General features: G+C 34.3%; 1 protein-coding gene across 1 annotated transcript in view; it reads left to right on the top strand.

Annotated features, from left to right (window-relative positions):
• GTF2A1L (general transcription factor IIA subunit 1 like) overlaps positions 1–13,334 on the top strand; it is a 62,532-nt gene that overhangs the window by 38,424 nt on the left and 10,774 nt on the right. The window contains exons 7-8 of the mRNA XM_036873837.1: positions 11,726–11,983; positions 12,667–12,756. Of these exons, the coding sequence (XP_036729732.1) occupies positions 11,726–11,983; positions 12,667–12,756 (348 nt within the window). The remainder of the gene's footprint in view (positions 1–11,725; positions 11,984–12,666; positions 12,757–13,334) is intronic.

The following is a 13,334-nucleotide window of genomic DNA, read 5'->3' as shown; positions in this document are numbered from 1 at the left end:
TTTCTGGAATCTGTTCCCTCTTCTCCATCCCCACTGCCATTGCCCTAATTGTTTCTCAGTTGGGATAATCTAGTTTCTAACTGATTTATTAGCCTGTAGTCTCTGCTGGTTCTTACTCCACTCCTTCCAATCCATCCATCCTAGAGGTTAAAGGCTTCAGGGATCAGAAATGTTTTGAATTCCTTCTCTATCCCTTAATAACTACGTGACTTGGGCAAGCTACTATTTCCTCATTTGTAAAATAAAGATAATAGTAGCTACCATAGAATTGTGATGGTGGGAGGATTATGTGAGATAATCAATGTGAAGTGCTCAGCAGCATACTGCCTAGCATATGGTAAGAGCTCAGTGAACATTAGCTATGATCTCCGCTCCTCACGGCTACCATAGATTTACTCAGCATGCAGCCTGCTTAACATGTCACTGACTGCCCAGTGGATAAAATTTAAGCTCCTTGTAAAAAAAAATTAATAAACAGAAATCTCAATTAAATAGAGTTGGGTGACTTGAGGGGGGCGCTTTCATGCCCTGTGACAATAGCAGAGCCCAACTAGAAGACCCCGCTTCTATCCTGACAACAACTTAGCCAGTGAAGAGCTGTGGACTCTGTGTACGATAGCCCTCCCAACTTCCTTTTCTTCTCTATATAAACTTTCTTCCTTCGAGGGGACTTGCATGTGGCTCTCCATGGTTGCACACCCCAAATTTCTGCTGATCCTGAATAAACCTATCTTTGCCTGAGAAATATCTGGCAGTCTGTTTTTTTTTTAGGTCAACATTCTTAATGTGGCATACGAGGACCTCCATGTTCTTTTTCGGCCAGCGTTTCTTATTTACTCTTCCTTTATTTCATGCCTGCTACTTTATTGGTAACAACAAACTGTGAGCAATTATCTGTGTTAACCAGAAGAAAGGATGGCGGGAGAAAAGCCAGGCACAAAGCAGAGGGGATAACAAAAGCAAAGAGAGGCAGGAAACAACAAAGTTAATTCCTACTTACCCATTTATTACTTCCTCCAGAAATCTTACTTAATACCTTTCTATCTACCCTCTCCCCTTTCATTATTAGGTTGGATGTATCTCTTCTGTGTTATCATAGCACCTTATGTATGTATCTGTCATAGTGTAGTTAAAAGATGCATTAAAATGTCCTGTGTGCATTGAGAGGTACATTTTATTAATCTTTGTATACCCAACACCTAAGAATATATACACACACACACACACACACACACATATATATTCATGTGTACTAGAATATAAGCTTTAAAAGAAGAGGATCTATGACTAGTTTATTTGGCTCAATAGTTCTCAACTCTGGCTAAATATTAGAATTATTGGGGCATTAAAAAAATGTTCAGGTCTGCCCCAAGGGATATGGATCTAATTGGTCTGGAGTGGGGTCCACTCATTATTGTTGGAGTTCTCTGAGGTGATTGTAATACATAGTTAAGATTAAGAACCACTGATCTAGCTCAATATCAATTTATGAATGAAAAATGGATGGAGTGAGGGGATTAGAGAATATATAACTTTAAGAGCTTTTATTTTTCTTCCAATCCATTCTGATACTCTAAAAGATAAAATATCATACCAATAGTTATTTGAATTCATGATTCAGTTAATTGAGCACATATTTTTTTTGAGTCATTATATGCTACTTCTAAATGAATATCTCTAAATCAGATTTTTAAACCAGGTATGTGACATTTTTATTTCTTTAGAGGAAAAAAGCCAATTTAACAAGATACTTTTTTTTCGTATTTGTCAAAATATGTTGAGGTATATTTCATCCCAAATAAGAGTAGAGTGGCATGGGATGCCCCTGTACATGCTTAGGTAATATATAATCATTATCGCCATTATGTTGTGGGAGATAGCTGGATTAAATTTCTGTTAAGAATTAAAGATGTACCCTGCCATTATGATTATAGACAACTGAATTTCACATAGTTTAGTTTGAAAATGTGAAAAGAAAGTATGTCATAGCTTAGGCTTCTCCTGTTTTATCTTTATTCCCACATATGCGTATGAGGTTGTGTCAGTCCTTACCAGCCATTAGAAAAATATGGTCCTTTCATTAGGGGAAAGCTTAAGTTGAAAAGGTTGGAAGCTGTATTTGGCAAATAAAGCTTTATCTTGAAGCGTCCTATGCATTTGCTCATTGTACTGCCCAGCCACAGAAGCTGTATGCAATTGAAAAGACCTTGGTGAAGCTGAGAATCTTGGAAATCATTGAGCTGGTTTGTTTAGAGCAGAGAAAGAAAACTAAAGCAGTGCTTCTGTTGGATGATGTCATCTGCACTAGAACTGTTGACATTTCTTCACGTTCAGCCAGAACTCATAGAAGAATCAGCAGTGACTTTTCTTTAACATTCAGCAGGATAAAAATACTAGTACTTCTCAGGGCAGCCAACATCTGATTTTAATCATATTTGCACATTGGCAGAATAAAAAATTCCTATGTTGTGAGACCTTTTTTTGAAACTGGAAACTGACATCTTTGTAATAATGAAGTTTTTATAGATTAACAGAATTTGGTACTCTCTATACTGATGGAGCCCCTGAGATGCTTGACAACACATGGTTTTGCTGCTTCAGTGGAGAGAGCATTTCAATGTCTGTTTCAGCACATGGCATACCTTAGTGCTGAGACCCAGCCAATAATTCTAAAAGAAGTTTTGTCGGCTGCCGTGACACTCAAATGCATTAGAATTTAATTGAATTATTAAATTTTCCAATTTAATGATTTAAATTGATTTAATGATTTCCAATTTAATTTCCAATCATTATCTTTTCCAAGACATTTGTCAAAGAGTGTGGGGAAAATGTTATATTCTTCTTTAAGCAAATTTTTTATGGCATTTCAAAGGACAGTACTTGAAGCCCTTGATTGATCCTTGGGGAGACATTAACTATTTTTGAGAGACAGTGGAAACCTCCTAATAACAATTTGACTTGGAGGAGTTCATTGATCTATGTAGTGGATGTTTGCCATACGAAAGGCTTAAATCTTTCTATTCATGGGCCTGCGGTATCAATTACGGATGTTGCTGCAAAACTGCCTGCTATTTTGGTTAAACTACCACCTTGGAAAAGGAGATTGGAGTCAGATAATCATATGAACTTTCTCATGCTTGGTGGAAGTGCTTCTGAAGAAAGAAGTTGAGAATGACGAAACTCTTTTGCAGTTATTGATATTAAATTTGGATTTGTAATCTTACTCCTTTCCCAGAATAAAGAGGACCTCACTGATATAAGTAAAATAAGATGATGCTACGTGAATTCAATTACAAGAGTCCTGGAATCTTTAATATTCCTTAATAAGCTTATACTAATCTGGTAAAGTACCATGGGAGCGCTGATTCATTTTGTATCAAAAGATCTTGCAGTTTAAGGTTTTCAGTACTTGTTGCTATTAACATGAAAAGCCAATTCCAACATGTGATTTAGGCCCAGGACTAACCTTACCATAATTTACTTTTCACACAATCAGATTTATTGGGGTAGTATCTACATACAATAAAGTTCACCTTTATTTAGGTATACAGTTTTTAGATGTACATATGAATTTTGACAAAACACTTGGAGTTATATAACCAGTATCACAGTTGAGATACAGAACATTTCCATCACCCCAAAGAGGTCCCTCAGGCCCCTGTGTAGCCAATACCCTCCCTCCACATCTGGTCCCTGGCACTCACTGATCTGTTTTCTTTTGGTATAGGCTTGGCTTTTTCAGAATGTCAAACAAATGGAATCATGCAATATGTAACTTTAACATGATATATTTGCAATCCATTCATGTTTTTGCATATATTAGTATGTTCCATTGTGCCACAGTTTGTTTATCCATTCACCATTTGGACATTTGGATGTTTCCAGTTTGGGCATTTGTGAATGAATCCCCTAAAAACATTCATGTGTGGGTTTGTGGGTTTCCTCCCTTCCTTTCTCTCTCCCTCCCTCCCTTCCTTCCTTTTTGGTGTGGACTTAGGTTTTCTTTACTTTTGAGTAAATACCTAGGAGTGGGATTTCTAGGTCATATGATACCTGTATGCTTATAAGAAACTGCCAAACTCATTTCCAAAGTGGCTGCATTCCCACCAGCAATGTGTGGTGGAATGCAAATTTCTGCTACCAATGGGTAAGAGTTGTAGTTGCTTCATGTCCTTGGTATTTAACGCTCTCTTTAGGAGAGGAGAAATTTGTGATTTTGATGAAGTCGAATTTATTCTTTTTTCCTTTTGATTTCTGCTGATGTGTCTTATCTAACCAAAGGTTGTGAAGATCATCGAATGCTTCTAAAAATTTTATGGATTTTACATTTAGGACTGTGATCCGTTTTTGAGTTAATTTTTGTGTATAGTGCAAGGTTAGGGTTTAGGTTCTTTTTTTTTGCATATGGTTGTTCAGTTGTTTTAGCATTATTTGTTAAAAAGACTACCCTGTCTCCATTGAGTTGCCTAAATCACACTGAGTGTTTAAAGCACGTTCACCTTTAATGAAAATCAGTTATCATGTGTGTGTTGGTTTATTTCTGGACTTCCACTCTGTTTCATTAATTCATGTGTCTTATCTTTTCACTAGCACCACACTGTCTTGATTATGTCAGCTTTGTAGTAAGTCTGGACATCAGAGAGTATGAGTTTCTTAACTTTATTCTTTTTCAAAGTTATTTTGGTTATTCTAATTCTTTGCTTTTCCATATAAATGTTAGAATGAGCTTGTCATTTTTTACAGAAAAAGCTTCTGGGATTCTGATATGGGTTTTGTTGGATCTATAGATCAACAAGGGGAGAATTGACATCTTCACAATGAGTGTTCCAATTTATTGCTACATTTATTTAGGTCTTTGACTTTTATTAAAGTTTTATAGTTCTCAACATACATATATTGCACATATTCTATTTTTATCTAAGTGTTTCATGGTTTTGGGTGCTGTCATAAATAATAATACACACCATAAAGCACAACGTTATTTATATTTTAAGCTTCATTTGCATTAATTTAAAAGATATTTTCAAAGATAGAATTATTGAGGAAAAAAACTAAAAATTTCCGTGGTTCTTCAAGTACATTGCCACAGTAGTTTCAAGAGGTTGTGCAATTTTTCCTGCCACCAGCACGCTGTATCAGTTTTACCACATACTTGACAGTTTACTAGCACCATTGATTTTGTCTATTGTAAAAATTTACCTTTTAACCATTTTTTACTGTACAGTTCAGTGGCATTAAGTGCAGTCACATTCTTGTGCAACTGTCCTCACCATCCATCTCTGGAACATTTTTTATTTTCCCAAATTGAAATTCTATACCCATTGAACACTAACTCCCCATTCGTCTCTTCCCCCAGCCCCTGGCACCTACCGTTCTACTTTCTGTCTCTATGAATTTGACTGTAGGTATCTCAAAGCAGGAGGTCAGATAGTATTTGTCCTTTTGTGTCCCTTTTCACTTAGCATAATGTCTTGTGTTCATCCATGTTGTAGCATATATTAGAATTTTCTTCCTTTTTATTCTTAAATAACATTTCATTGTGTATATATACCATATTTTGTTAATTCATTCACCCATCCATGAACACTTGGATTGCTTATACCTTTTGACAGTTGTGTCTAATGCTACTATAAACTTGGGTATACAAATGTCTCCTTGATTCCCTGCTTTCAATTATATAGCCAGATATGGTGCTGGGTCATATGACAATTCTGTTTATAATTTTTTAAGGAACTACCATAGTGTTCCATAGCAGCTGCACCATTTTACATTCCCACCAGCAGTGCACAATTTCTCCACTTTCTCACCAGCACTTATTTTCTGTTTTTTTTTTTTTTTCTTTGATAATAACCATCCTAATGGGTATGAGGTGGTATCTTATTGTGGTTTGGATTTGCATTTCCCTAATGATTAGTGATACTGAACATCTTTTCATGTGCTTATTGCCATTTGTATATTTTCTTTGGAGAAATGTCTAAGTTGTTTGTGCATTTTTAAATCAAGTTTTTTGTTTTGTTGTTGAGTTGTAGGCGTTTTAAAATATATTCTGGATATTAACTCATCAGATATATGATTTGCAAATATTTTCTCCCATTTTGTGGGTTGCCTTTTCACTTTGTTGATAGTGTCCTTTGATGCACAAAGGTTTTAATTTTGATGAAGTCCATTTTATCTATTTTTTTTTTTTTGCCTATGCTTTTGGTATCATATCTAAGAAATCATTCCCAAATTCAGTGTCATGAAGATTCTTCTCTATGATTTTTTTCCTAAGAGTTTTGTAGTTTTAGCTCTTACGTTTAACTTTTTAATCCATTTTGAGTTAATTTTTGTATATGGTGTAAGGTAGGGGACCAACTTCATTCTTTTGCATGTGGATATCTAGTTTTCTTAGCATTTGTTGAAAAGATTATCCTTTCCCTGTTGAATGGTCTTGTCACTTTTGTAGAAGATCATTTGACCATATATGTGAGAATTTATTTCTGGTCTCTCTGTTCCATTGGTCTTTTGTCTGTCTTTATGCAAATACACTGTTTTGACTACTGTAGTTTTGTAGCAAGCTTTGAGATAAGGATGAATGGGACCTCCAACTTGTATTTTCTTTTTCAAGATTGTTTTGGTTATTCAGGGTCCCTTGAGATTCCATATGAATTTCAAGATGCATTACTATTCCATTCGCACCAAAAATGTCATTTGGATTTTGATAGGGATTGCATTGAATCTTAGTTGTCTTTGGGTAGTATCAACATTTTAATAATATTAACTCTTCTAATCCATAAACATGGAATGTCTTCCCATTAATTTGTATCATTTTAAACTCCTTTTGGCAATGTTTTGTAGTTTTTAGTGAACAAGTCTTTTTCCTCCTTGATTATGTTTACTCCTAAATATTCTATTTGGTGGTTTTGTAAATGGAATTGCTTTCTTAACTTTGTTTTCAGGTTGTTAATTGTTAGTGTATAGAAATGCAACTGATTTTTGTATGTTGTTTTGTATTTTGTACCTTTTGCTGAATTCATTAGTTCTAACTTTTTTGTGTGTGTGTGGAATTTTGGGGGTTTTGTACATAGAACATTATGTCATCTGCAAACAGAGCCAGTTTTACTTCTTCCTTTTTAATTTGGATGCCTTTTATTTCTTTATCTTGCTTAATTGCCCTAGCTAGGACATCTAGTACTATGTTGAATAGAAGTGGCAAGAGTGGGCATCCATGCCTTGTTCCTGATTTTAGAGGAAAAGCTTTCAGTTTTCACCATTGAATATGCTGTTAGCTGAGAGTTTCTCATAGGTCAATTTTATTATGTTGAGGTAATTTCTTTCTATTCCTAGTTTGAGTGTTTTTTTTTAATTTTTATTTTTAAATCATGAAAGGGTGTTAAATTTTGTCAAATGCTTTTTTTGCATTAGTTTAGGTGATTGTGTCATTTTTTTCCCCACTTCAATCTGTTAATGTGTTGTATTACATTGATTTTTCATATGTTGAACCACTTTTGTATTTCAGGAATAAATCTCATTTGGTCATGGTGTATGATCCTTTTAATGTGCTGTTGAATTCTGTTAGTATTTTGTTGAGGATTTTTTTTTTTGGCCATGTTGTGTGATCTTAGTTCCCTGACCAGGGATTGAACCTGGGCCCTCACAGTGAGAGTGTGAAGTCCTAGCCACTGGACTGCCAGAGAATTCCCTTGTTGAGGATTTTTGAGGATTGGTGTTAATTCTTCTTTGAATGCTTGGTAGAATTCTTTAGTGAAGCCATCTGGTCCTGGGCATTTCTTAGTTGAGAGGTTTTTGATGACTAATTGAACCTCATTACTGGTTATAAGTCTATTAATATTTTCTCTTTCTTCATGATTCAGTCTTGGTAGGTTTTGTGTTTTTAGGAATTAGTTCATTTCATCTAGGTTATCCAATTTTTTGGCATACAGTTAGTCTTATAATTCTTTTTATTTCTGTAAAATCACTAGTAAAGTTTCTTTACTTCTGATTTTAGTTATTTGAGTCTTCTCTCTTTTTTTCTTCATCATTCTAGCCAGAGGTTTATAAATTTTATTGATCTTTTTGAAGAACCAGTTCTTGGTTTTGTTTAGTTTCTCTATTGTTTTCTATTCTTTACTTTATCTCTGCCCTAATTGCTATTATTTCCTTCCTTCTACTAGCTTTGGCTTTATTTGTTCTTCTTCTAGTTCCTTAAGGTTGTTAATTTGAGATCTTTCTCCTTTTTTAATATGAGCATTTACAGCTATAAATTTCTCTCTTAGCACTTCTTTTGCAGAATCCCATATGTTTTGGTATGCTGTGTTTTCCTTTTCATTTGTCTCGAGATATTCTTTTATCTTTTGACAAAAGATTTTGGGTTTTTTTAATTTCTTCTTTGACCCATTGATTTTTTTTTTTTTTTTGAGACTGTAGTTTAACTTCTACATCTTGTGGATTTTCCAGTTTTCCTTCTGCTGTTAACTTCTGGTTTCATTCCATTGTGATCAGAAAAGATACTTTGTATGATTTCAGTCTTTTTAAATACTAAGATTTGTTTTGTGGCCTAATTTATGGCCTATCCTGGAGAACATTATGTGTGTACTTGAGAAAAATGTGTATCCTGCTATTTTGCATGTTTTGTATATGTTTGTTAGGTACAGTTAGTCTGTCATGCTCAAGTTCTTTATTTCCTTATTGATATTGTGTCTGGTGGTTCTATTCATTATTGAAAGTGGAGTATTAAAGTTCCCTACTATTACTGCAGAGCTGTTTCTCCCTTTTTGTTGCATATATTTAGGAGGTCTGATGTTTGGTGCATATATATTTGTAATTGTTATATCTTCTGAGTGAATTGATTCTTTTATCATTATGTCATTTTTTTTTGTTTGTTTCTTGTAACAGTGTTTGACTTAAAGTCTATTTTGTCTTATTAGCATAGTTTCCCCAACTCTTGTGGTTACTATTTGCATGGAATATCTTTTTCCATCATTTTACTTTCAACCTTGTGTGTCCTTAGACCTAAGGTGAGTCTCTGGTAGACAGCATGTAACTGGATACTGTTCATCCATTTTGCCAATCGGTCTCTTTTGGTTGCGGAGTTTAATCCATTTACATTTAAAATAATTACTAATAGGGGAGAGGTTACTCTTGCTGTTTTGTTTTCTGTGTGTCTTTTAGCTTTTTTGTCCCTTACTTCCTCCCTTATTACATTCTTTTGTGTGTAGTTTTTTTGTAATGACACATTTTGATTGTTTTCTCATTTCCTTTTGTGTGTTCTCTATACATATTTTCTTTATGGTTCATGGAGATTACTTATAGCATCTTAAAGTTGTAACAATCTATTTTGAACTGATACCAACTCACCTTTAATTTCATATAAAAACTCTGCTTCTTTTCAGCTCTATCCTCCACCACTTTATATTACTGATATCCCAAATTATGTCTTTATATATTGTGTACTCCTTGATATAGATTTATAATTATAATTTTTTAATGCTTTTATCTCTTAAATCTCATAGAGGAATAAAAAGTAGAGTTAACAAACCAAAATTATGATAATACTGGTTTTTATATTTGTCATTGTATTTATCTTTATCAGAGAACTTTATATTTTTGTGTGGCTTCAGATTACTGTCTAGCTTCCTTTCGTGCCGATTTAAAGGACTCCCTTTAGTATTTATTGTAGGGTAGACCTAGTAGTAATAAACTCCTTCAGTTTTTATTTGGAAATGCCTTATTTGCAGGACAGTTTCCCAGATATAGAATTGCCAGTTCAGTCTTTTCTTTCAGCACTCTTATTTTTTCTTTTTCTTTGGCCACACCGCACGGCACATGAGATCCTAGTTCCCTGACCAGGGATCGAACCCATGCCCCTGCATTGGAAGCGTGGAATCTTAACCACTGGACCACCAGGGAAGTCCCTCAGCGCTTTAAATATATGTCATACCACTGCCTTTTTGTTTTCAAAGTTTCTGGTGAGAAATCTGCTTGTTATCTTACCGAGGATCCCTTGTATGTGATGAGTTGCTTTTCTCTTGCTGCTTTAAATAGTGCTGTTATTAAATTTCAGTTTCCAATTGTTTATTGCTACTATACAGCCATACAATTTTTGTAAATTACCTTACATCAGTCTGAATGTTTATGTAACCCCCAAATTAATATGTTGAAATCCTAACCCCCAAAAGGTGGTGGTAATTAGGAGGTGGAGCCTTTGGGAGGCGATTAGGTCATGAGGATGGAGTCTTCAATTAATGGGATTAGTTACCTTATAAGAGACCCCACAGGGCTCCCTAGCCCCTCCGCCATATGAGGACACAGTAAGAAGCCATCATCTGTGAACCAGAAAGTGGGCTCTACCAGATACCAAATCTGCTGGTGCCTTGATCTTGGATTTCTCAGCCTCCAGAATTGTGAAAAATAAATTTCCATTGTTAATAAGCTACCTAGTTTATGGTATTTTGTTATAGCAGCCCAAATGATCTAAAACAGTTTCCTTATCCTTTTAATGTTTTTGGGATCTATGGTGGCACCCTATCCTCAAGTAGTAATGTCGTTTACTTGTTTCCTTTCTCTTTTTGTCAGTCTGGCTACGTTTTTTCGTTTTTATTCATCTTTTCAAGGAATGAACTTTTGGTCTGATTGACTTTTTCTGTTGTCAGTTTCATGTATTTTTCTTTTTATTATTTCCTTATTTGCTATGAGCTTAATGTGGTCTTCTCTTTTTTAATTTCTTAAGGTGGAATTTTAGGCCACTGATTTGAGACTTGCTTCTTTTCTTATATAGTCATGTAATGCTATAAATTCCCTCTAGGCACTGCTTTAGCTACATCTCAGGTTTTGAAATGTAATGTTTTTGTTTGCATTCAATTAAAATTATGTTTTAATTTCCCTTGTGACTTCTTCTTTGACCCATGGGTATTTAAAAATGTGTTGTTTAATTTGTAAATATTTGAGGATTTTCCAGATTTTTCTGTTACTGATGTCTGGTTTAATTCCTTTGTGCTAAGAGAACGTACTTTGTGTGTGTTAAATTTGCTGAGATTTGTTTTATGATCCAGAATATGGTCCATCTTGGTGAACATTCTGTGTGCTCTTGAAAAGAATGTGCATTTGGCTATTTGGGGGTGGAGTATTCTATAAATGCCAATTAGGTTATGTTGGTTGATTGTGTTGTTCAGTTCTTCTACATTCTTACTGAATTTCAGTCTGCTTTTTTTATTGATTAGTAAGAAGAAGAATGTTGAATTCTCCAACTATATTTGTGGATTTGTCTTTTAATCTTTTCAGTTCTGTCAGTTTTTATTTATATTTGTCCTTTTGTATTTGGCTTATTCTAGTTAGTACAATCCTTTATATTTTTTATTTATCCATTGAGCACGATGTCACTTGTCCTTTCTACTTCATTGAATTATTGTTTAAAATAAAATAGTTAAAACCTAAGAGGTATATAAATTTAAGATAGTATGTATAAAAACTGGTAAATATTATCTGAAAACAGTCAACTGATTTGCTGTCTATGTATGACTGTAAGTGGGTTTACTTTATTTACAATTTAAAAGTTATTCCCATCTTATATAGAAATGCTAGGGGTGTTCTAAAATTCAAAATTAGGGAATATCATCTGACAGGGAAGAAATATGTTTTCAGAGGCCACTTGTGAACTGTTTAAGTAATTTTATATTTTGTGTGATCCAATGTTTTATACACCTTGTTTGACAGGAAAAAACTTTATTGCATTTATTTCTCTTTTTAGGATTCTAATTCTCAGATGGATTTAAGCATTTGTGTAACTGATGATGATATTAATGAGATAATTCAAATAGACGGAACTGGAGATACATCTTCCAGTGATGAAATAGGAAGTACAAGAGATGTAGATGAGAACAAATTTCTAGGGATTACTGATGTAGGAGACCTGAAGGTACTTGAAGAAGCCAGCAGTATATCAAATGAAGATTCAACGGCCAACAGTAGTGATAATGAAGACCCTCAAGTAGACCTTGTGGAAGAGGTAAGGATTATTTTTGAGCTGAAACTTTAAAAAATTTATAGCATTTGTACTTTAGTATACTTTGGAACCAAGAGGGATAACAATTAAGGTTAATCCTGTCTTTTGTCTTTAAAATGAGACTTATTTGTATCTAGTATTTAAACTTTTAATCTTAAACTGTAATTTAAATCAGTATTAAGTATTTAGGAATCAGCTACTATATTTGTTGGTCTTAACTAGAGGTAGTGAGAGGTTTAAGGGATGGGAGTGGAGGTAAAGAAGGCAGCCAGGGTAGAAGCAGATCATATCTGCTCTAATCCTAATAAATGCCATGAAATCTTTGTGGAATGTGATAATTAAGAAGCATGTAAGTGGTATTAACTATCGTTTATGGTGCCATACATATGTGTCAGGTGCCATACTAAATCTTACTGCCTTTTGTTATTTAACATTACTGCTGCCTTATGGGTCTTATTACTGTCCTCATTTTGCAAATGAGAAAACTGAGATACAAGGAGTTTTAGTAACTTGCCAAAGGTCCGTCTTGTGGTTATTGAGTGACTAAGCTGGGATTCAAACTCAGGCTGTTTGACTTTTAAATACAATACTATTCTGTGTCCTTGGAGGGACAGAATATGTCCTTCTGTCTTTAAAAAATTCAGAGCATCATGAAATTCATTAATGTGAGTATATTTCATCTTTAGGACCCTTTAAATTCTGGAGATGATGTTAGTGAGCAGGATGTGCCGGACCTGTTTGACACAGATAATGTAATTGTCTGTCAGTATGAAAAGGTACTGTATTCACCTTTTAGACTTCGGGTTTATTAATTGCATTTATAGTAGAAAATAAGCAAAATGATGGGAAATATGATGATCAGTTACTGTTCAGTTAAATTAATCTCAAGATAGCTAAATAATTCTATAAATTTGGGAGGGTATTTTGGATCTAAATACCCAAAATGTGCTGTGTGGTCTTGGTGATACCAAAAAAGTGATAGTCGTCTTACGGAGGTGACAGTCTTATTGAAGCAAGATGTTTCTGTATGGAATAATAGAATGGCATACAATAAGATAGTAGGTAAATCAAAAGCTAAAATACGTGACAGGTAAATCAAATACTAAAATACATGGCATATAAATCAAATGCTAAGATGAGTGGCATGTAAATCAAATGCTACCATAAGTGGCACAGACAGTAAGTCCTAAAAGGGGCTAGGAAATGCAAGAAATCATTTGTAGTTGGAGTTCTCCACAAATCCTTCATGGGTGATGTGGGGCTTTGAAATAGGTCTTGAATGATTTGTAGGATATAGATAAGTGTGGAGAGTAGGCATTCAGAGTAGAATAGCCTGATAAAAGGCAGAGAAATG

Source organism: Balaenoptera musculus, chromosome 13 (genome assembly GCF_009873245.2).
Source record: "Balaenoptera musculus isolate JJ_BM4_2016_0621 chromosome 13, mBalMus1.pri.v3, whole genome shotgun sequence".
Lineage (NCBI taxonomy): Eukaryota > Metazoa > Chordata > Mammalia > Artiodactyla > Balaenopteridae > Balaenoptera > Balaenoptera musculus.
This window is presented reverse-complemented; position numbering and strand designations above follow the sequence as displayed.